Genomic DNA, 23,512 nt, shown 5'->3' on the forward strand with positions numbered 1-23,512 from the left:
GCTTGCTCAGGCAGACCCAAGGTATTCTTCCAGCCAGCTCCTTAGAGAGTCTTAATCACAGTTCCTCACTGCCACTGACTGGGATGGGATGTCAAATACTTAATGGAATATCTGCTACCACATCCTGGGCTGGAGACTACTGTACTCCAATGCACTCCTGAGCTCCACAGCTTTCAGTGGAATGTGAGCTAGTTTATCTCCCAATTTAGGCCAATGCTAGTAGAGGCTGGTGTAACCCATCTTTGCTAAGTTTTTTTGGGTGGCTGGGATACTGTGAGCAACTTGAGATAAAAAGTCTCTTTCCTGTTTTCACTGCTTGGTTCCCTGCCTTGCTTCCTCAAAACAGAAGTTATACTGGCCTGCAAGTGTGATGGAGAAGTGACAGAAAGGATAGCTGGACATCCACTCTGCCTCCTCTGCCCTCGTGTTAGATCATGACTCTTGAGATAACTGAGCTGCATCAGCATGATGTGATGGGAGAGGGATGTCCTTAGTACCTGGTTTAGTTTAATTTTAAGCTCAACACTCTAGTGGCAGAGCCTGGTGACACTGTGCTCAGTGACATGCAGACACATCACTGCATGCTGTGAGCAGGCCTGCATGATGTCAGTGGCTGACAAGGCTCTGGCTGCATTGCTCCTCTCACAGCTGCTTTTAACTCATTGTCACTGACAGAATTTGGGAATGTCCCAGAACAAAGACCTGCACAGACACAGCTCAGGTGAAATTAGGAGTCCTGATGATGAGCACCCCGACTTTTATCTCCTCTCCAAAGTTGCCGCTTTTTTTGCATGTAAAGTCACAACAGGAGGATATCCTACCTTACTGTAGGATATCCCATCAAACACAGAGGTGATTTCAGCTGGAGATGACACATCAACGACAATTGGGTGGGAAGACAGCAAAGAGTCGTCCTTCAGTACAGGAAGCACATCTTCAATTAAAACCTGTTCAAGCTGAGACAAAGAAGACATTTGAATAGAAACAAAGGCAGGAGTATATGCCTATTTCTCAAAGAAGTAGCTTGAACTTCAACTTCTCTAGGCAATTTGAAATAGAACAAAATATCATGCCCTCTAAAGAAGGACTTGCAAACTCTTTCTTTACATCTGAAAGGGGAAGGATACAATTTCTCCTTTACTAAGATAAATTGCCTTCTGCAGATCCTGTTTTCCTGTGTGTACCATAACACAGACACACACATCCTGCCCTCCCTTGCTCCCAGTAGGCAAAAAGAGTAGCCTGTGTTACCAATTTCAGAAGTGTGACAATATTTACCAAGAATTATGGTCTCCTCTTGCAAAAGAGGAGCTGGGTAGGAAGAGAGAGGGAAGAAGGAGGCAGCATTCCCCATCCCAATGCTTATAATGTTTTTTTTACATTGATTTGAATTTTTAAAAAAAGATTAAGTAGCCAGCAGTCAAAAGCCCCTTATTTCCTAATCAATATTGACCAAAAAAAAGACTAAAATTCAATTTAGCTTTCCTCTTCTAATAATCACTAGGATAATATTGAAATGTCTTAGATATTAGATGAACATAGAATCTAGATAAAAAAAGGTCTTTTAAATTTTAAACTCAATAATTAGAATTTTTCTTGCATAGTTAGGACCACAGATCCACTTTAAAGTGTAAAAGTGATCCAGGAAATTATTTTGTTCTTAGCTCTCTGCAAAAGAGAGGCAGGGAAAGCAGCAAGTAGGCACTGCCTGCTTCTAAAGTCATCAGGCTCAGGAGATAGTAGATTTCAATAGGTTCAACCTGCAAAACCTACTCTGCTCCCTTCCACTGGCATAAGTTATGTATGTCTTAGCACCCAGAACATCATTACACCTGGACAGCTGGGGAAAATATGTCCGCTGTGTACCATCACATCTGTTTGGGAGGGGAGGAAGGAAGGAGCAAGAAAACTCCCTTTATTCACAGAGTATAATGTATATTTAAGGCTAACTTCTTTGCAACACCCTTAAAGCATCTGGATTTGGCACTGATAGCACTTTGGCTATCCACTGTCACTACCTATTTTTGCACTGTACAGAATAGTACAGTGAGTTGGAGCATTTGAAATGCTGGCATTTAAAATGCTGGCAGAAGCTGAATGGAAATCCAGTATTTTCCTTGATAAAAGCCCAAACTGTGGAGACAGGCCCAGGTTCCCAACCCTTACCAGATCAAATAAAGATTTTAAATCCTGTGAAGGGAGTACAGCCCAAAAATAAACAGGACTCCATCTTTCAGAATTAGACCTTTAAGCAACCCTGCAAAACTGTTAAGGCTCTGTCCAGAACCCTAGGTGTTATTTGCCATAATAACCAAACACTTGATTAAGTCGTTTAAAAAGAATGACTCTTCCCTGCAGACTGAAACTTCATAAAGTTTACTTTGACTAGTTTCAGACCATAACATAGGTAGGTAAAAACTTAAACCAACTTTTTCTATGTTCCACCACACTGTGTTAGTTTTCTATAAATATACTTTAAGTCTTCATCACCCTTGTCTAAATTTTACTCCCTCCAACATGTTTCTCCCAGCCCCATCAACCCACCACAAGGCAGAAATAATTACCATTTGCCATTCTGGTTCTGCTTCATTTGCTCCCAGGAACTCAAAATAACTGGCAAATCCTTCATTTAACCACAAGTCATCCCACCAGTCCATGGTTACAATATTTCCAAACCACTACAATTATGAACATAAAGATGTAGGTTTAGATAAATAGTACATGTACATTTCAGTATCTCACATCTGCATATAGAACATTCATTTGCTTACTTTTTTCCTGCTGCCAGATGAAAATTATCATAATTCTGGGGTTTGAATAGGAATGAAGGCATTGCCTTGTGTTAAAACATCACTTTATTATAAAATTACATATTACTCAGGAGATTGCTAATGATTCATGTGCCACTGGAAATATTTTTAGTTCCTTCCTCTTGAATTGATTATTTCTGCTTTTAAGGATATGTTTTCAGACAGCCTCCACAGTGTATAACTGTCCCTGTTTGCCAGCCCAAAGAGACATCTGCACACACATATAATTAGTTTCTCTAAGACATTTTAGACAGATTTTCATAAACTGGCTGACAGTCTGGGCCCAAGCATCTAACTTCCTCAGAAAAATTCCAAGGCAGTAGTCGTGGTATTTTGAAGCTGTAATGGGGATCTGTTTTAACATATTTTGCAATCAGATTTCAAGCACATGTAGAAGAGGAAGTTAATTACATTATTTGCAGGATTTAAATGTAGCGACTATTTATTTGAAACACTGTAAATGTGACTCAAGTACTAAAATATACCTGATGAACGAGCTCATGGGCTATCACAGTAGCTACTCTCTGTTGGTTGGATGTGGCTGACTCCTGAGGATCATACAGCAGATTTGTTTCTCGGTATGTAATCAGCCCCCAGTTCTCCATAGCACCTGTCCCAAAAATCTGGAATAGCTATTTTATCTGCATTAGAAGAAAAGCAACGATTACCACTGTATCTCTGAAATCAATTAGCTTGACCTCTCTCTGTGTATTTATAGCCTGTTTTGCTTACTGTTTGTGATTCTGGCTTACTACTGTGGACTGTGGGGCTATGATCTGTGTTCAAGAAGAGAACTGGCCTAAAGCAGCTGATAGCAAGCGCCCTGCCTCTGCTGAGATTAACAGAGGTAGGATCAGTTGCACTTGCTGAGAATCTGTCCTGGGAGGTGATCCTGGGCCATCTCCTGGGAACCTGTGTATCATACATTACTTAATTTTGGCCCCAGAAATTAATACTCTTGTCTGGGGATGTGCTGTAGCCAGTAAACCTCCTGAAACTATTTGTAGAATAATGAGGCATGACATTGCTTGTCACACTGTTGTATTAAAATATTTATTGACATGTTAACTGAAGTAAATCCCCCATGCAGTGAACAACATCTGCTTCTACGCCTGGCAATTTGTGGGGTCACTCATTTATGGTCAGTAATCAATACAGGTTTAAATGAGAATTGCAGACTCAATTGAACTGCCATTTTCTTCTGCAAATAATGACCACAGGCTTCCTATGTGGGTTAGGGAAAAAGTACAGATGGATTTAAAACTGAATAGAATGAAAAACCCTCACCCCACTACAACAGAAGATAGAAATTACTAATTTTAAATTAAACAACTTGATTACAGAATCAAAGCTGATAGTTTGGCAAGGGCTTCAATGACAGTCAAATGAGCATACAAGGAAGAGGTAATGCCAGAAGCCATAAATCAATGTGAAATACAATATTTAAGCAAACAATTATCAGAAACATATCTGATTCATCAAGTTTGACCTGGATAACTTCTAATAATGAGGGAACAACATGGCAAGTCAAGATTAGTGATCCAACAAATAGACATTTTGGGAAAAACAGTATAGAATCTACAAAAGTATCTATCCTGTGACACTGCTGACCTAAAGATACCAGTCCATCCTGTCACACAGACAGACCTTTATCCAGATACCACCATGGCAAAGTCATCAGGTTTTCGTGACAGTGAAAGTTTGAATATAAAGCACAGGTGAGATATGGTACCTATTACTGGAGACCAATGTGTGAACGAACAACATATTGTACTGGTTTCCCTAATCCAGTTGTCATTGAAATGCAAATATATTTATGGTAAACTCAGGTGTTGTTTTGAAAGGAAGAGGTAAAAATCTTTTCTTTAAGTAATATAGGTTAGCCTTATAGGTACAGGTACAAATATCCAGCAAAAGCATTATTAATTGTCTTCAAAGTTTTGGGGATTTTTTTTTCCACCCTATATTGTCTTGACTTGTTTGCAGCTAGTATTTTTTCATCCTTTTAAGTTCATGAACCTAACTGAATTGGCTCTTTGAAGGTCTTAGGAGGCAGAATTTCAAAAACTCTGATTGCATTCCCAGCTTGATTACTGTGCATGTTAAACTGCAAGAATCAGACCCAGAGTCCAGATGTTCCAAACTAAAGGATGCCCAAATGCACTGCCACCTCATTGCTTGTTTTGTAACCATGGGCAAAATTTGAGACTGTGCCCACTGTTATTTAGTCCCAGATCTTTATTTAGCCCAGCAGTAGAAACTAAAAATTATATGCTGGACCACATTCATCTTTCTAAGAAGTGGATACACACCCACTTTGCACTAAGGTTAATATAATATGACATACTCTCTGGCAGTTTACATCTTCACTTATCTCACTGCTGACTTTGTCCAGATGTTCACATGGAAGCGGTATATATTTTTCTGAAACTTCTGGCTCTGTTTTAACTCATGATGGTCCTTTGCAGATGACATCAATGCTTGTATTGATTTTCCACAAGACACTTTAAAATAAACATGCCAGGACCAGTTCTTCAGTTCAGGAACTGAACTGTGAGAACTGGTAACTAAACAGTAACTGAGACCAACTCATCCATCATGACATTTAGAAATGTCTTGAGCTACACTGGTACAGTTTTAAAACATCCTGACATAGTATCAGCAGTTAGTAACCAAATGCTTTCATGCTGCTTTCCACCAAAGCACAGAGATCTGTAGGAGCAACATAACCATGACACTGAATTAACAAATTAAAAATAAATGTTAATAATCACCCAGTTTTGGAAGAGAGTAGCTCAAATTAAAGTACTGTTCAAAGAAGTCGAATACAATTTTTGTTACGTTTGCTGCATATTCTGCCGTGTGTATTTGCTGTGGCTGGGCATAAACTCTCAGCTGTAAAATACAGAGAGACAATTAGAAAAATTTTCAGTTAAAAGGAATCAGCTGTCAAACACTGAAAAGGCATTTAGCATACATATCAATAACACTGCAGATTTTCTCTGAGACTGGCCTGAACACTGAATTCAGGTGTTCAGCCTATCACATTTATTCAATGAAATTTTACAAGTGTTGTACATATGAGAGACCAAATCAACATGTGCACGCTTTCCACTGTTTGTCTAAATTGTAAAACTGGCAAGACCCATGTCCAGAATCTCACAGTGGCCAAGCCTGGAGCAGGGCCTGGTTGCATACCAGCCCCTACTTCCCTGGTTTTCTCAAGAAGGAAACCTGGGCAAGCAGTCAAAGGGGATCCACTTGGTCTGAGCAGTTCATTGATCTTGACTGATCCCATCAGATCAATATTCAGGCTCTGTATTGAAATGTATCAGTTATTTTATAACTTCTTTGTACCTTTCCTACGTACTATCATCATAGTTTCCTCTTGTCCTCGTATGTTTGAAGATCTCAAACCCGCTGAAGACAGTGCATCTACTAGATCTGTGACCCTTCCCAGACATGCTGGTCTATGCAGGTTGAGTAGCTGTTTGACCAGGACCTTGAGCCACACAGTCACTCAGTCACAGTTTTGGTGCCTTTGGTGCCTTCTGGGCTGCCCCAGGAAATCATAGGCAAAAATCAGTTCTGTCTTCTATGACCAGGCAATTCTAGGGAAACTGGCACATTTGGTAGCCCTGTGTGTGAAGTGACCATTTCTGTGCTCCTCCTGTATATATGAATGCAAAAAATTATGTATTGAATGTTGGCCTTTCTATCCCTGAAGCCTGGTGCCTGGGAATGCTTTGGCTATTGCTGTCAAGCGGTAGGAAACAAGCTCTGGAGACTAGAATCTTTATGGCACCTGTACCCATGGTGAGGAGACCTGAAACTTGAAAAACCCTTTTGAGAAGTTATCTTCACGTTGTGAAGACAAAGTTTGAGTTCAGAATTCATGGAACCTTTTGGTGGTCTTTCCCTCAATCTCTTTGTCCCAAAGCCTGCTGGAGCTGTATGCAGGCAGTTCTCTTCCCTGCCCCTGAAAATCTCCAGTGTGGATAAGAGATTTCTATATGAAATGAAGTTTCTAGTTTTAGTTTTCTATTTCTTTTTCTCGTTTAGAGCAGCTCCATGACTCTTATGAATGGGACACATTCATCTGACTACACTGGTGTGGCTTGTTTACTCCTTCAGTGCTGTCTTACAGCCAGGAGTTTAGGGCCCAAGCTGAGCAAAGGAGCTGGTCAGTTCCAGGAACTCTTTTGGAGCCTGAAAACACATTTCAATACCATAAATTACACTTCCTCCAATGAGAGGGGAGGATGAGAAAGTAGTCAAAAATAACGCTGGTAAAAAGAAGAAAAAAGAATAAAATAAACAAAACAAAATAAAATAAAATAAAATAAAGCTTATGAAATTTAATCTGGAATCCATTCCAGCCAGGGGATTTCCCCCAGGGTCAGTTTGCAATTACAATCTGTGATTTCCATTTCTGTAAGCTCTTTGCCCAATTTAGCAGTCTTCAGTCCCCTAGCTGATCCATATTAATGGTTTCCAAAACCCTCAGCCTGCACTAGAACTGACTCTGGGTTTCATTTGTATAATCTCCTCTGTGATTTTCCAAACCAGATATTCAGTACCTAACAGGTAATCAGCTCAGGAGCATTGTTTCCAGCTGTAGGCATATTTCCCACAACTGATTTCATGAATGTCTTTGTTAGGGCTTTCAGAATGAATGGCAGAGTTTTTAAATAATTTACTATGTTGTGAGCTGTATGCTCTTGCTGTTGTTTATGAAAGTAATTTATGGATCAAGTGGATACTTCCTGTTGATGAGGGACCTATTATTAGAAATTTACACAGAAAACTATGGAATGTTCTTTCCAGTAGCTGGTGAATTAAAGACCTCATTGTTCAGCTAGTCTTCAAAGTTCTTGGAGAGGAAGCCTTGGAAAGTTAGAAAAGTAACTTTCTATATATATGATTAGAACCCCTAAAGATAGTCTGGTTTCCCAGGGAAAAGATAACTTTTAGTAATGCATGTATTATGCATGTATTTGATATTGGTAAAATTATGTCCATCTTAAGAGAAAAAAGTTATGATTCTAACCTCACTAAAATCCCAAGTTTTCTAGTGCAGGCAAGTCCTTAGACGTTGTTTAGTGATCAGTGTTAATAAATAGTAGCATAGGCCTGAAGAAGATGTTTCTTCAGGCAACCTCTGTACTGACATGAATACCCCTGCTTCTACACACACACTTTAATTACCATGTTTCAGTGAGCACTCCCTTCTATTTAGAAAAGCTACAACCAGTCAGGAACACTGTGGGCTATACTGTTTTGCTTCTGGACAAAACAAATAGTGACCTCAGGGCATACTCTGGAGTGTGGCATGGGCAAGTAGTGAATGTTTAACTTCTGCACATAGAAAACAGCGTTACACACTTCTTCAGTACATTTTTTCCTTTCTGCACCATGTTCTGCACAAAAAATCTAGACAAATTCTGATTTTTAAAGGAACTGAACTCCAGAGAATATCTATTGCGACCAAGTAGTCAAAGTCCTGTCCCTGATGAGTGGATCAGCTATGCTGAAGGTAATTGGTTAACAAAATTGTGTGACTGGGTGTAAAAATGTACTCCTGAATTACTTAGCCAAACAGCAAAGAATTAAGAATATTACATCTGTATCTCAAACTAGGCTCCATTTTCTTGTCTAAGTGTAATTTAGCTTTAGTTATTTGTCAAGTAATATATAAACATAAAGCATGACACTAGTAAGGGCACATAGGGAGGCCTCAGCATAGTGCCGGGACAGGGTCTTTGCTAAGAGCTGAATCAGAATTTTGGAGATTTCTACAGGACAGATTTAAACATCAGTGAACAGCCTTCAGTAGGGAAGGATTTGATGAGCTTTCTCAGTTAAAGAAACTAGGGAAGAGCTAACTTGCTAAGGGAACAGCAGCCTGGCTGGGGTTTTATTCTAGAGTCCCTGTCCATTTGTGACATTGTCTCCAGAAAATGAGGAATGCACCGCTAGCTCACATGAACGACAAGACCCTGTGTCACATAAGGGAAAGGAAGGGGAAGAAACAAGGGCATACAACCCTAGGATCACTCTCTGTATCAGATAAGAAAAAGATCTAAACCAATAAACAATTAAAAGCAGGTTAAGTATCCCAAACTAGGTTTGGGCTAAATGAGGAGTTTCTGTTGAGATGCAAGCTGTATTTCAGATTTCAGTTTGTGATTCAGTGTAATATCTCATCTCTTTATGCCTGATCAGCTACACCTTCAGGAAATTTGAATCTAAGCAAGAAATGGATTGCCTGCCTACTGTATCTAAATGGAGCTATTTAATTTAATAGATTCAGATTCAAACCCATTCACTTCATTTGGGGATCTACCCAATATCCACCACTTTAAGCACACTATCACTTCAATACTTATTTTTACAGAACTTACACTGGGTATTTGCCTTTTGCCACTGTTGTAAAATAAAGCAAGCCAGTACATAATGGCACATAGCACTGTAATCCTATGTCTCATGGTTGCAATAACATCAAGTGCAATTCACTCTTTTAACCCACAGAAAACAATTAAGTATTTGTATTCATGGCATGTGACTCTCCTGTACCCCCTTGTACATGCCTTCAGTCACTGGGCCTCGAGTCAGGGATGAGTTTGAAAAAGAGTTTCTCTTCCTCACCTGTGTGCTTGTATGCTAACTGGGATCTCACAAAGACAGGAGACAGGAAGGATGGCAAAACACCGAATGTAGTGAAGGTCAGAGGGACCTCTGTGAACACCTAACCTGATAAAATAGCTACAGGAAAGGAAATTCATAAAATAAGCTACAGGAAAGGGAAAAATATGTCCCTGTTAGTATAAAAAGAGGTTTTTAAGAAAAAGGCAAATCAAGGCACATCTGAACCACATTCAGGCTGCAGAAGGACTTACAGGTATTCCTCTTGCGGATATTCTCTCAACCCATTGAAACTGGTGCACTGCAAAGCATACCAAGTAAGTGCTCATGGGGACTGACTTCTCAAAGTTGTTCGACTCCAGACATTGTCAAGCTGTACAGTTTGCTGCAGAAATGCAAAAATAATCAAATTGATTTTTGAAATTGCAAACAGATGCATAAGAGTACAATATTTGTATGAAGGCTGCAACTGCATAGGAGCAACAAATCCCCTCTCCAGATACACCTCTTCTGGAATTTCATTGCTGAAGGCATGAGAACAGACAAGATATTTTTCTTCTGCGTTATGTGAAATTGTACTTTGCTTTTTTGGCAGTAAATAGGTTTACCTTGCTCTTTTCATCAGGTATTTGAAATCATTCACATGAACAGAAATTTTGCCAACAGGAATTTTCTGATCTATGCTGTGTTTTTTCTTGCAATAGTTGCATAAAATAAGATCACTTTGCATGGAGCAGAGAAAAGACTGGATTCTCCCCTCTCTTAAATAGATGCATCACGTATTTAAGTCATGGTGCAGGGATTCTACCTGGGATATAGACCAGTCTAATGAATCTATCCCAACCTAATTCAAATACCAATGAGCACTGCTAATTGGCAGGTTTCCTAAATATACATAAAATTTAGTGCTGATCATAGTTGTTATTTTGCAAATCAATTAAAAACATTCCTGATTTTCCTAGATGGTTTTTCCTCTAAGTTTGCTGACAACATTAAGAAGGGGTAGACACTGATCTCTTCTTTCCTATGACCAGGGACAGACTCAAGGAAATGGCATTAAATTGAGTCAGGGGAGGGTTAAGTTTGATTTCAAGAAAAGGTTTTCCACCAAGAGAGTGGTTGGGCACTGAAACAGGCTCCCCAGGAAAATGGTCACAACACCAAGCCTGACAAAGTTCCAGAAGCATTTGGACAATGCTCTCGGGGCCATGGTGTGACTCTTGGGTGTCCTGCACAGGGCCAGGAGTTGGACTTGATGATCTTGATGGCTCCCTTACAACTCAGATTATTCTATGATTCAATTCTAAACACATATTTCTTTTATTTCTTTTCTGCTATAGTGTGAAATTTTTTATGTGTCTGACTGGATGACTAACTTAAATAGAACAAAAGCCAAAAGTGTATAAAAGATATTAGCCTTCTAGAGATACAGTGGTTCATGAGATTGTTTGTTACAAACACAATATAAATAAAGCATAGACAGTTAATGTTACAGGTAATATGATTCCATAAAAAACCACTATTCACAGATATATTCAAAACCCTTTTTGAAAAGGTATTCACAATCTAATTTTTGATTATTTTAACAATTTTGACTCTATTTTGATACATTTTGTTATTTCAACAAAGTCAGGACTTGAGTGGAAAAAAATGTGAAGAAACTCAACTCCAGTGAAAAACGCAAATGAAATGTACAAGATTCTGATTTTGCTGATCTGATTTTGCCATGCTTATTATAAAGCTCCACACCACCCAAACTACTACAGGACATGTAACATACAACGTGCCTTGCATTTACAAACTCTTACATTTCCATCTGTGGAAAAGATGTTCCCAAGTTCTTTCACTACTAAGACCAGAGTTACTGACCTTGACCAGATGAAGAAGTGCCCTTCTATAATCCCTTAGTCAAATCTCAATATTAGTTCAGTATAATCTACATTTTCTTATCTGTACTTCTGAATAGCAAAACAATTAAGAAGCAGTAGTTAGCCCTTTGCAAGCTTATTACTGTAGATCCATAACAGAGGCAAAGTCCACCTGTCAAGGGTGTAAAGTAAATCTCAAAGCCCAATAAATCTTAATAACATATGGTGTTGTTCCCTTACTTCCTTGCTCATACTCACTTATCTGAGGTCTGTGAGGAAAGGTACAGTAATCTCCTTTCATGTGTTGTTCACCAAAATGCCTGGTGGCCTTCTAGGTATCATAGAAATATTTTTAATAACAAGTTAGAGCTTTAAATGTGCAAACGGTATGTATGTATCTGTATGTATCTGTATCAGCCTGGTAATAGATATCTCAGCTGCATTGCTAGGAGAATAAGTTTGAGGGACTCTAAATAAAGCAGACCTTTGTTTTCTGGGTGAGGGAGTGATTGGAAAAGTTCAAATGCCAACAGCCTGGAGGCTGGAAGCTTTTTCTTTTCTTTCTCTCTCTTTCTTTCTCTCTTTCTCTTTCTTTCTCTTTCTTTCTCTTTCTTTCTTTCTTCTTTCTTTTCTTTCTTTCTTCTTTCTTTCTTCTTTCTTTCTTCTTTCTTTCTTTCTTTCTTCTTCTTTCTTTCTTTTCTTTTCTTTCTTTCTTTCTTTCTTTCTTCTTCTTTCTTTCTTCTTTCTCTCTCTTCAAACTTGGCACTTTATCTCCCACTTCAGAACTTATACAATAGATTACACATCCAGTTGAACTATTCAGTAGAAACTCTCTCTCTGAAAGACATTCAGTCTTCTTCCAGAAGGCCCAGAGGTAGATAATTGATGCCATGAATTTCATGCAAAATTGGGAATTGACACAGTAGGTCTAGAAATGGATTATTTAGGAAATTAGAGACATAGTGGAATGACATCCACACCCATTAGCTTACAGATGGGATTTCAGATCCTCCATTATTAAAAGGAATAATCTTAGTCTTTCTGACTGGCAGGATTCTTTACCATAAAATTGTGATCCAGATTCTTGTTCTGGACTATTGCAGTTTTAGGATTATTTTAAACTTCCTGTCTGAGAAGGAGCTGCCTTTCAGAGTAGTCAGTCTCCAAGCCTATCCAGTTTGACTGAAGAACCTGCCAATATCTCTTTGTAGTTAGCAAATATCTGAACAGAGGGTCAGCTGGCTAATGACAGAAGAGCTGTTTCATTTCTGCTTTGGATTTGACTCTGCACTGCCATGTGTTGTGCTGGTGGACCACTTTGTGCTCGGATCAGTCAACCAGCCAAGTTCTGCTCATGGAATGTTTATTAACTGTGAGTTTCACAGTGGTAAGAGTCTTTGAACGTGCAAGAACCTGGCAACCTACATTACCTTTCAGTGGCTCTACAGAACTGTTCCACTTAGGCAGCAGTTGGGAAATACGTACCTGTACCGGCATGTTTGAAAGCGCTTGGTATGTGCTTTCATGGATGATGGATATGTTGTAAGTTGCCTTTTTGTTTGGCTCGTCAAAGCAGGGAAAGGATTTCCGTGCATCTGTTGGCTCATGATCAGTAGCTGCAATGCTCCTGAAACAAAAAACACGTTGGCAAGACTTAGTTATATGGCTTTGAAATCTTGTCTGCAATTTCTAAGCATTTTTGTAATGATTTCACAAACTAAATCCAGCTACAAATATTTGTGCATATTTATCCATTCATAAAAGCAGATGACACCAGAAATGCGTGAGCTGACGTGGCATAGTCAGTCTGTCGTCAACATTCTCTAGGTTTCAGAACAAAAGCTAATGCAACTTGTTTATCATCAAATATTTTTAGGAGCCAGGCAATAAGAGAGGCATGATGTCTCATGCATAGGGAAAACTTTGCTCACCCTCCTTCTGAGCTTTCCCATTGATTTATGCACCTAAAACAAGAAACTGATGATATCACCTAAAAGGAATAAGTCACTCCAAGAGTTGTTTACCCACTACAGCGTATGTTGGATTGGGGTCTTGAACATCTGCTAGAGCAGCACCTTGAATTGTGTAAATGCCAATAATCTCAAACTGTTTGGGTGTTTCTTTCTCTGCATTTACCACATACAGTTTTCTCTGGTGCTCCTATGTCCCCTGACTCCATTAGTGAAACTGCTGGAGAAAGCATGGAAAGTTCAGGTGAACATCCTAGTACATAACTGATGCTATGCAACTGTGCTTGAGGGAAGTCAGAAAGGCATCTCTGTTATGCACAACCAGCTGGAGGAGCGAGACAATAGGGGTCATATAAAAACATAAGGAGAATGTTGTGAGTGTTCATATTGTGCTGCTTCTCTCAAGTGACATCGGGCTCCCCCATTAATGACCCACACAGCTGGCCAGAGGCTATTCTCTAGTGATTGATGGTGAAAGGGATCACAAATGTTCCTTCAATTAATCTGGAATGTCAAGCATTTTCTGACAGCACTTCTACAGCTGCTCCAACTATATTAAGGTAGTTTTTCTTTCTGAAAAGTAATTAAAAGTGTACCTCATAAATTACAGCTCTGCAGCAATCCTACAAGCTCACTTGACAACCAATTTTTCAATGTTTCTGTTGCCCTTGGCATTTTTCTGTGATGGTTAAATACTAAACTGGTCATTAGGAACTTGTAGCAGCAAGGGTCATTTACAAGCTGACACAGGTAATATGTCTGGGTCTCTCCATCCATGTTCCTTGGAATAGTAGCTCAAAGGTTTGTGGGCAGAAAGCATCATGAACATTCACCTTTCAGACTCAATAGAGTTCTTTTGCTTGGTGCATTCTTGCTGTCACTCTCTACTTTTCATAGGATTTGAGAATTATTTCAAAATAAAGTTAACTGCAAGCCTCCAGGGAAATGCTTCACAGCTATTGGTTTAAAAAACTTGGCTATATAATTTGACACATTTATGTCTTGTTCCTACAGACTGATAAGATTGTGATATATCTGTTGTATTTATAAGGTGATAATCCATCTCTCCTCATATGTTTGTGGAGGCAGACAGACATTAGGAGCGAAAAGGCCTCAGCAGTACTCTTCCTACAGGCTAGATGATGAGAATTCCAGACTGTGGCATGCATAGAGTGGTAATAGAAACATGAAATGTTATAATTCACTTTCAAATGGCATAATATAGTTTTTAGATAAGAATTTCTTCACTGGTTGGTGGCTTCTGTTCTTGAAGTTGATGTCCAGACCTTTAAATATGAACTAGAGCTGACAGTTGTAAACATTATAGTATAAGAAGTGTAGATCTGGCTGAGACTGCATCCAGCTGTTCTCAAATAAAACAGTGATGCATTTAGAACCATGATGAATTTCCTTTTTTTCCCTTCCCCTGAAGTACAAGGCATTAGTGTCAAACCCTTCCTCCCTGAACTAATTAAAGCATTTTTCTCCTAGTCTTTCTAAAATTCTCATTGCTTCTTCTTGGAAAACCTTCTCCTTGAGGAAGAAATCAGCAGTGTTATTTCTGTACACAGAAGAAAAAATTTCCCTTGTCTACTCAATAAAATCCTAAATACATCCCTATAAGTCATGTGCCAGCCTCTGTTCTCTTACAGACAAGAGTGGAATTCCTAAAAAGGGAAGCCATACCTTGTCACTATTAAGGTCTCAAAAGGTCCCCCTGCGTCTAACACTGCACAGAAGTGACAGTAGAGTTTAATTGCATGTTGGATCCCTTTTCACCTCTGCTGCCTTTCTTTAACCTCCAGTATTAACAGATTTGTTTGATCATTGCTGTTACCTGATCTGATTTGTATTTACTTGCAACAAGACAAGAACAGAACTATTTGTGTTGAAATTTTCAAGGGTGGGTCTACCTTAGCAAAGGCAAAATAAAAATGCTAATTCCAGTCAGCATTGTTTCTAAGGAGAAAGCTGGGGGAAAATGCATTTTTAATAGGTAATTAAACCCTCCCCTCGCTGTCTTTCCTCACCCCATCCTATCCCCCCCACCCTCTCCTGCATAGCAGCAATTTGGCTGGTGGTTGCTTTACTTTCAAAGTTGTACTTACCACTATCATGTACATCACCTCTGCCACCTCAACAAAAAATCTGCCCAAACTCAATCACATGAAAAATATTTCAGAATTTACCATTCACTTGTTCTGATTAAAAACCCTTCTCAAGCCTAACAAACCTCACACCCTCAAGTTCCTTTCTGCATTGAGAGTTTTCAGACTGCTGGCTAGGATCATCCTTGTAGTTTCCAGCATCCAATTCAAGAAGTAGAAACAGTCAAAGTGAACTCACATTTATACTTTCTTTAGTTTTAAAGTTCTCCTTTCTTCATAGTATCAGATGCTTGGCCCTTGTCTACCTATACTGTCTGGATTTATGGGACAGGCACTCACCCCTCCTGCTCTGCAGCTTAGAAGACTTGTGTTCTGGTCCTGCTGTTCTGGGGTTGTGACAGATCTGGGCTATAAATTAATATCTAGATATCCTTCAGCAATAAGAAAGAAGTAACACACTTCAATTTAGAAGGATGTTAGGAGGTTGCATTCAAAACTGCTGTGGAAATGTCAGATGTTCAAAGTATGAAACCAAAGCTGCCCAAATTATAAAACCAAAGCACCTTTAAAGTCAGAGCAATGCTGAGGTCATAGATGGAGGAAAACAAGAGGAAAAGAGCTGCCTGGTGTTTGAGCTGTTCCCTGCATGATTTCTCCACAGGAAAAATCATGCTTGCTTATCCTCTTCCTCTTGGATCTGCTACTGCTAGTGCCTGACACTGCTGCTGCTCCTGTCAGTGGTTGAATGGAGCTGACAAGACTCTCACCCATGACACTATTGTCCAAGGAGGGCAAAGAAATGCCATGAAAACACATCAGTGGTTGTCTCCGTGTTCCTGCTACAGGGCCTTGTAAAGGTCTAGCCAAGTTTATCTTCCAGCTGTAAAGGCTGGAATAAGTCACTTCAGAAATGTAATATAAGAAAATGGGTGAGTGTCATCTCCAAAATGTGAACAGAAGCCTTTGAGGAGTGGGAAATTGCTTTTTCAAGCTTCCACCTTGAAGCAGTGCAAACCTGGCAAGTGGAATAGGTTAGCTGAACTGGTGGAGGCTTTATAATCTTTCAATAACTGTTGATATATTAATAAGGAAGAGATGGAGCACAATAAAAAAAGTAAAGGACAACCCTAATTGTTTAGACTTTCCTATATATAATTTCAACCAGCTGCAAGAGAGAAAGGGAGTTCTGGTCTGAATATTCTTCAGGCTTACCTCAAGGAGGTATGCTTTCAGGAAAACTTTCAGAAGAACATTTTACACCAAAACTGTTACCCTTGGGGATAACAGGAGAGAGTGGTAATAGTTGTATGCTATTGAACTATAGAGATGAAAACAGGCCTTGATCCCTCCAGCCCTTTGAGGGAGCCATTCAGTTCAAAGGTAAGCTCAGACCAATAGAGTTTGAAAAGGTTTTTCATAATAATAATAGTAGTAGTAATAATAACAGTAATAATAATAACAACAAACCCCTAATATCTCCAGCCCACATTCACTAGTCAGAAGCCAAAGAGTTTTGAATGCAGCATCTTCCTTAGGGAATGAGGAAAACTAAAGAACAGCCCAGAAATGTCAGCAAGTTGGTGAGAGACAAGAGTGAAAAGCTGAAACAGGAATAGAGCAGGCCTGAGCAAGTGAAAATAGAGAATAAAGTTAATAAATAAAACTGCTTTACTTGATCTGTCCATTCTCAGTATAGGTGGTCCTATAAAACCCAACCAGCGAACCATTCAGCCAGCCTTGAAACTTCATGGTGAGCACATAGGGATCATTTTCATCAGTGACAGGGAGCTCTGCTGCTGCTTTCATCACAATGTATTCTTGTGGACTGTACTCAAAGCAGTCATTCAGAACAATCTGCTGTCCTGAAGATTTCCGGAGTGTGGGCTTTCTGTAACCTTGGTCTCTCGCAGGTGAAGCCACAGGGAGCTGGTTGGTTTTCCAAACAATAGATATATTGACTGTCCCACTGTAAATGTCCTTCTCCATCTCAGGCTTGATTTCCAGATCATAGTGGACAGGCTTGACATAAGTGGGCAGCCTAAATCTCTCCAGTCTCCAGTGTCATCATTCTTGGAAGGACAGGGACCCAAATCCACTGGGGGAGGAGGCTGTTCTGTTGCTGTCGTCTGATCTGCTGTTGTCGTCTGATCTGTTGTTGGTTTTGCTGTTGCCTCTGGAGATTTCGGTCTGCTCAACCCCACACCAAGCCCCACAGCAAGTCCTACAACAACCACGACTCCACAGATGATAGCCACATGCTTTGTCTTCATGCAGTACCTCTTGGACTTCTCATCCTCAAAATCCATGCCCTCCATCTCTGCTCCTAGGTCTGTTCTCAGAGCAAACCATTAACCACAAAAAAGCTAATTTGTCACTCCAGCACTTGCATTCAGTAAACTCAGCAGTCTTGGTTTGTATTTTAATTGTGTAGCTATAGCTGCCTGTCTCCCGCACCTCGCTTTCCACGAGACACTCAATTAATTAAAGACAACATGCATTTGGAGGAAACGTGAATGATCAAAAGAAGTGCAGCTGGCCTGCGAGACAGAGCGAACTGACACAGAAGAACATTGTTTCTGCCGTGCTCCCCTTATAAGCAGTGCAACCCCACCCCCCAGCCCCTCCTGTTCTGGCCTGAGTTAAATATAAAACAGTGCTATGTTAATCAGCAGTCAGGAGATGATCAGATGCCAAAGCTCTGTCAGCAGCTTTCAGAAGGAGTTTGCAGATAGAGGTGTAACTGCTCCAAACCCTCAACCTTCACCACTACCTCTTCCTTTTTTCCTCTGCTATGTCTTGTTTAGGTTTTTGAGGTTTGGGGTTTTTTTCTTCCTCTACTAACAAAGATTTCCTTGAATTTCCACCCTATAGTTTGTGAAATGACATCTCAAAACTTGCAAAAATCACATATATCTTTCAGCTGTTTCCCCTCTTTTCTGGCCTCATTTACCTTTGCCTAGTAACTCAAGGCAGTCACAGACAGATGAATGCACAGTGGAACAATAAATTTTGATCACTGCTTCAAACTTTAAAAGCTGTCTAATTCCTCTCCCCCTCACAGGGCCAGTTTTCCAGGAGATTGACCATAACCAAGCTGGTAGCCTGGGATAGCATTGCTTTGTTGGGTAGCACAATTACAGTGCTGCCTGTGAACCCTTGCTGTGAGGGACACTTCTAAGTATGATTTATGCACTAAAGATCTAATTTACCATTTATTGCTTGTCATCACAATGTGGCACTTCATTGGAGCAAATAATTGAATCGAGCCTGATTCCGCTTGAGGGAACTTATTGTGTGTAAGGCCTTGCTAAGCCTGCAAGCAAGATGTTGCTAATGCAGTATGAACTGAGCACAGTGGTAGTCTTGACCTTGTTTGAAACTGGACTAAAGGAAAATAGGGTAGAATAGAAACGTCAGTCTCTGTATCTCTAACCCTATTTCTCCATTTATGTAGTCCATGTGAGTAGATTTTTTTATTCAGGTGCATCAGTATGGCTTTATGCCAACTGATTTAGTTTATTAGGAGACAGATTATTATCACTTTTTACATCATTACAGCTCTCTGACTACTTAGCCTTGCTCTTCTCTTCCTTTCCCTTCCCTTCTCTTTTTTTTTTTTTTTTCAGATGGATGAAGTTTCACCTGAATGGACTGACTTAGGTTTAGAATCAGTTAACACATGCTTCAAGTGAGATGCACTAAGCTGGGGAATTTCACCCAGTCTGTTTAGAAATGGATCTGTTCATAAGCCACACTTCTAAACACTGTCACTCACCACAGGGAAATTTAGCCACCCAGTCTGCATCTGCACACTGCTATTTATATATCAACTTGTTTTAAAGGCAAGAGTTTCCTACAGGAACAGAGAAATAAAACTTTTTTTTTTTTTTTTTTTTTTTTTTTTTTAGATCATCACATTAACTTCTACATGTTTTCAAAGTGAGAGGTTGATTAAAAAAAAAAAAGAAAAAAGAAGCAGAAAGCTAAAAATCTGTTTCATATTATCCCTGTTTTTATTGTTTCCCATTTCTCTGCTGTGATCAAAACTAGATATGACATGGGAAACCAGTGCCCTTTAATGGATTGAGTAAGAATTCAACTTCTAGCAGCAGGGCCAGCATGGAAGATCATAGTCTTAACATTTAAAACTATTTCATCTTTTCTTTTGTTCTGATTGGGCAGGACACAGGAAAAAGTTACAACAGATTTTAAAGAAGACATCTTTAGTCAGAGTAGGCCCTAAGTGATGAGATAATAAATGTGTCTTGATTTTAGACATGGCTTTTACATCACTTCTGTTCTTATTTTCCTAAGCCACGAGCTTTTCTGTTACATTTTTAACGTGAAGATGAAAAATGCTGTTTGAATTTACAGACTGCAGAGCAAGTTATTTACTGTAGTTTTGAAGACACTTGAAGATTTCTTCACTGGTAACAATTACATCGTTCAGGAAGGGCTAGAAAACAAATATGAATGAGCTAGTCCTAAACAGCAAATAAGTATCTATTTTTTATCCTAAGCCTTGAAGACAATACTAGTAGTAAAGTCCATTACAAGCTGTCAGTGAAGAGCAGTAGTGTAGTTATACACAAGTTCTAGCAGTGATCTTTTCGTTGTGATAACTGAGTTTCCAACCTAGCTGCAGCCAAAACTAGATATATCTCTGGTGTGGGTAGCTATGAGCAGGCTTTCTCTTCCCACATCCGAAACGTGCGCTCCTGCAGTCAGCCAGCAGCGCTAAGGAGCCTCCCTGCTGCCAGTGACCATGAGAAGGATAAACAGCGCCTAAACTGTTAATTCCTCGAGTCAGGAGCAAAGCAGGAGGGCAGAGCTCCCCAAAGCAGTGCTAGCGTTCCCCGTGTTTGGCTGTGTCCAGGCAGAAAGGGGCAGGGAACAAGACCTGCCTCCGCAGAGAGGAGAACGGCCTGGCCTTCGTGGACAAGGTGTCACAAAGTGTACTTTGTTAACCCTCTCCCCACCCCGGCAGGATGGTGAATATCCACTCGGAAAGTCAAAGCAAGCTCCCCCCGAGCTGCTCCAGCACAAACTACAAGCAGCACTGCAGGCAAGTGTCAGACAAGCTTGGATTGCTTAGATTGCTTTAGTTTGACTTCTAGAAATGAGATTTAAACAGTCTTTGCTGTCACCTGGGCAGTGCAAACACCTGTTATAATTAATCTGTTTGGTGTTGATTTTTTTATCCAATCGATTTTATTTCAAGCTAGGATTTAGTTCCCAGTTTGCACCAGATTTACCACAATCAACTTAACCCTGACCCTTTGGATACCTAAAATGAAGGGGGTATGGAATCACCCAGCTCTGCCATGACATTGCTGGTGTGAACATGTAGATGCTTGTAGGAACAACACCCAGATAACTTTTCAGACAACTACCAGGAATGTAATGAATGCTAATTTTTATCTGCAATTTGTCAGCCATTCATTTCCAATGCAATTTCCAATTTGAAGTATTAAAAGTGGAATAAAATTTCTGCAAGTGACAGCCGGGATCAACACTAGGAAAGGCCTGCTCCAGGCCTTCAGGGAGATGTCAGATACTCCCAGGATATCCTTAACTGAAGCTGACAATGAGAAAAGAGCTGCTCTGGAAAGCATCAAAGACATGAAAATAAATGAAATATATTAAAAAAAAAATCTCCACTGCAATTCACAACAAATGAAACTCCTCTGAGACAAATCATCCTTGGAATAACATGAAATGCTTACTGGGCCAATGCCAAGGAGCTCTTTGTCTCCCTGTGTCCAGGGACTTTAAGGCAACATGAGGGCAGCAGAGTCTAAGCACCTCTGATTCCCTTCTGCTCTCTGAGCTACCCTTACTGAAAGATTTTGGAATAATAAATGGATCCTTTCTGCCTCCATCAGGAGGAATTTCTCTCTCTTTATGTAAAATAACACTCCTTTGATTTTTTCATTGCAAATTCAGAAGACATGAAGCAATCTACTGTCATGACTGCTTTCTGGCACAGCTGCACTTGCAGATTTCTCCCCTGTGGCCCCCTACCAAAAAATCTTTTGGACATTAATTTAAGAAATATGAAACTTGTGTTGTTCCACCAGGTCAGAAACAAACACTGTCAGAAATTATTCCCTTGTCCAGTGTTTTCCTGTGTCTATAATGAGTGATTTTGTCTCTATCTTTTGGCATTGAATCCTCTAGTAATCATTAATCCCCTGGAGTTCACAAGTCTTAGTGATTACTCTAAGTACTTGTTCCACTCACAATCTTTTCTATGACAGTTTTTAACTCCAAAACATGTTCTTTTGGGTTTCAGTTGTTTCAAAGTGCAAATGTTTTGAACTGACTTGTGAAAGTCAGGATTCATTTAGCCATTATTGGTTTCCCATTAAGATCTTTAAAATCTGGACTCAGGTTGTGGAATATTGTTGGATGCAATGCCTTGGGAGGATTGCATTATTTCCTGCTGCAGACTGATGAGTTCTGTCTGTAATACACCAGCTGAAGTGCAGTGGAGCTCCACAACTTATTCTGGGTTCTGCTGTACTCCCTCAGCAAGTCAGTGCTAGATGTATTTATCACTAGGGCTGAGACTGAGGGGAGTTACCTCAAAGTCTGCTCTCAGTGAAGTACTATGAGTTTCTCTTGGCAGAGGCTTTCTTTCCTTCCTCTCTGTTTTTTCATGTTTCGAATTCCTGGATGTAGATTCTGTGCCTTGAAATGTGACTGCCATCTCTAATACTATTTATGTAAATTAAGCAAATCAAACTGCATTCATTTGAATTGCTCTATCATATCATGTTCATGATAAGATGTCTTATCTAGTATCTTGTCAAATGAACACTCACCATAAAATCATAGAATGACTTGGGTTAGAAAGGACCTAAAGGATTAATCCCAACCCTCCTGACCTGACCAGGGACATTTTCCACTAGATCAGTTTGCTCAAAGCCCCATCCAGCCTGGCCTTGAACACTTCCAGGAATGGGGCGTGTCTCACCAACCTCTCAGTGAAGAGTTTCTATTATCTATTCTGAGCCTACCCTGCCAGTTTAAAGCAATTGCCCCTTATCCTATCCCTACATGCCCTTGTAAGAAGTTCCTCTGCAACTTAATCATGATGATGTGGTTTGATGTGATATCTTATCACATTCTATTACATAACTTCATCTTCCACTGCATTGCTACCAAGACGAGATTCCTTGTGTTCTTCCTTTCTAATCATTAGCCTTTAATACAAAATCAGAACAGTCCAAATCCTGGTGAATTCAGTTCAACTTTCCAATCCAGGTGAACAGTTCCAACTTTCCAATTCCACCATGTTTTATTATTTCTACATTTTTGTATCCTTTTTCTTGTCAACATTGGCCATTTAAATAGTTACAGTTTATGGCTATGCACTCCTCACCTTCCAGTGCCTTGAAAAACATGCCTGAGGAGAAATCTACTGTATCAACAAAATACTATTTAACTTATACACACAATTTTTCCGAATCACTCAACATGTATCTTGTTTAACAAATTCCTAAACAAAAGTGAGAAACAAGCTATTACAGTGTAACTTCCAGGATACATTGGCATGCCAGCAGATCCACAGGAAAATGAAATACTGCATTTTAGAAATTCCATGCGAAATTCCTTGATGAGCTTTTGGAGGCATTTTATCCTCTAGAATGAAAACCTTGCTCTCCACTCTCTTCACTTTGTTTTGTGAGTGAGGGTGATGTCTTACAAGACCTGCTCTTTCCACTTGCAATTCAAAACACTACTTTCAATCTACCTGTTATGGGCTGCAGTTCCTTGAGGTTCCATCTCTGCCCTCAAGCATGGCTGTGTCACTCAGTATGCACTTGCACTGATCTGTTTCTTATGTCTAGAAAGCAGAGCACAAGAAGGAAAGCATTTTGATGGAGGAGACATGTAAAATTTCCTTCCTACCTTGACTGGCCCCAGCCTGAAACTGTTAGCCTTCAGGACAAACTCACTTGTACTTGCTTTCTCCTTTGAAACTCAGGGGAAGTTCAGAGGCCAAAGAGTGAAAACGAATCCATCAGCAGAGCAGTAGTGGTCTGCTCAGCATGGAATAGCCAGTACCATATCCAAGTATGATCCTGGCTTCATTGAGCAGGTAA

General features: G+C 39.8%; 1 protein-coding gene across 1 annotated transcript in view; it reads right to left on the reverse strand.

Moving 5' to 3' along the window:
* ENPEP (glutamyl aminopeptidase) overlaps positions 1-17,950 on the reverse strand; it is a 34,696-nt gene extending 16,746 nt beyond the window's left edge. The window contains 12 exon segments of the mRNA XM_066316916.1: positions 822-956; positions 2,565-2,678; positions 3,296-3,430; positions 3,432-3,451; positions 5,585-5,705; positions 9,710-9,804; positions 9,807-9,840; positions 12,809-12,950; positions 17,074-17,287; positions 17,290-17,342; positions 17,344-17,446; positions 17,449-17,950. Coding sequence (XP_066173013.1) covers positions 822-956; positions 2,565-2,678; positions 3,296-3,430; positions 3,432-3,451; positions 5,585-5,705; positions 9,710-9,804; positions 9,807-9,840; positions 12,809-12,950; positions 17,074-17,287; positions 17,290-17,342; positions 17,344-17,446; positions 17,449-17,716 — 1,434 coding nt within the window. The 5' untranslated portion in view covers positions 17,717-17,950.
* Between the last annotated feature and the right edge of the window lie 5,562 nt (positions 17,951-23,512).

The sequence above is a fragment of the Sylvia atricapilla genome, chromosome 4 (assembly GCF_009819655.1).
Source record: "Sylvia atricapilla isolate bSylAtr1 chromosome 4, bSylAtr1.pri, whole genome shotgun sequence".
Taxonomy (NCBI): Eukaryota; Metazoa; Chordata; class Aves; order Passeriformes; family Sylviidae; genus Sylvia; species Sylvia atricapilla.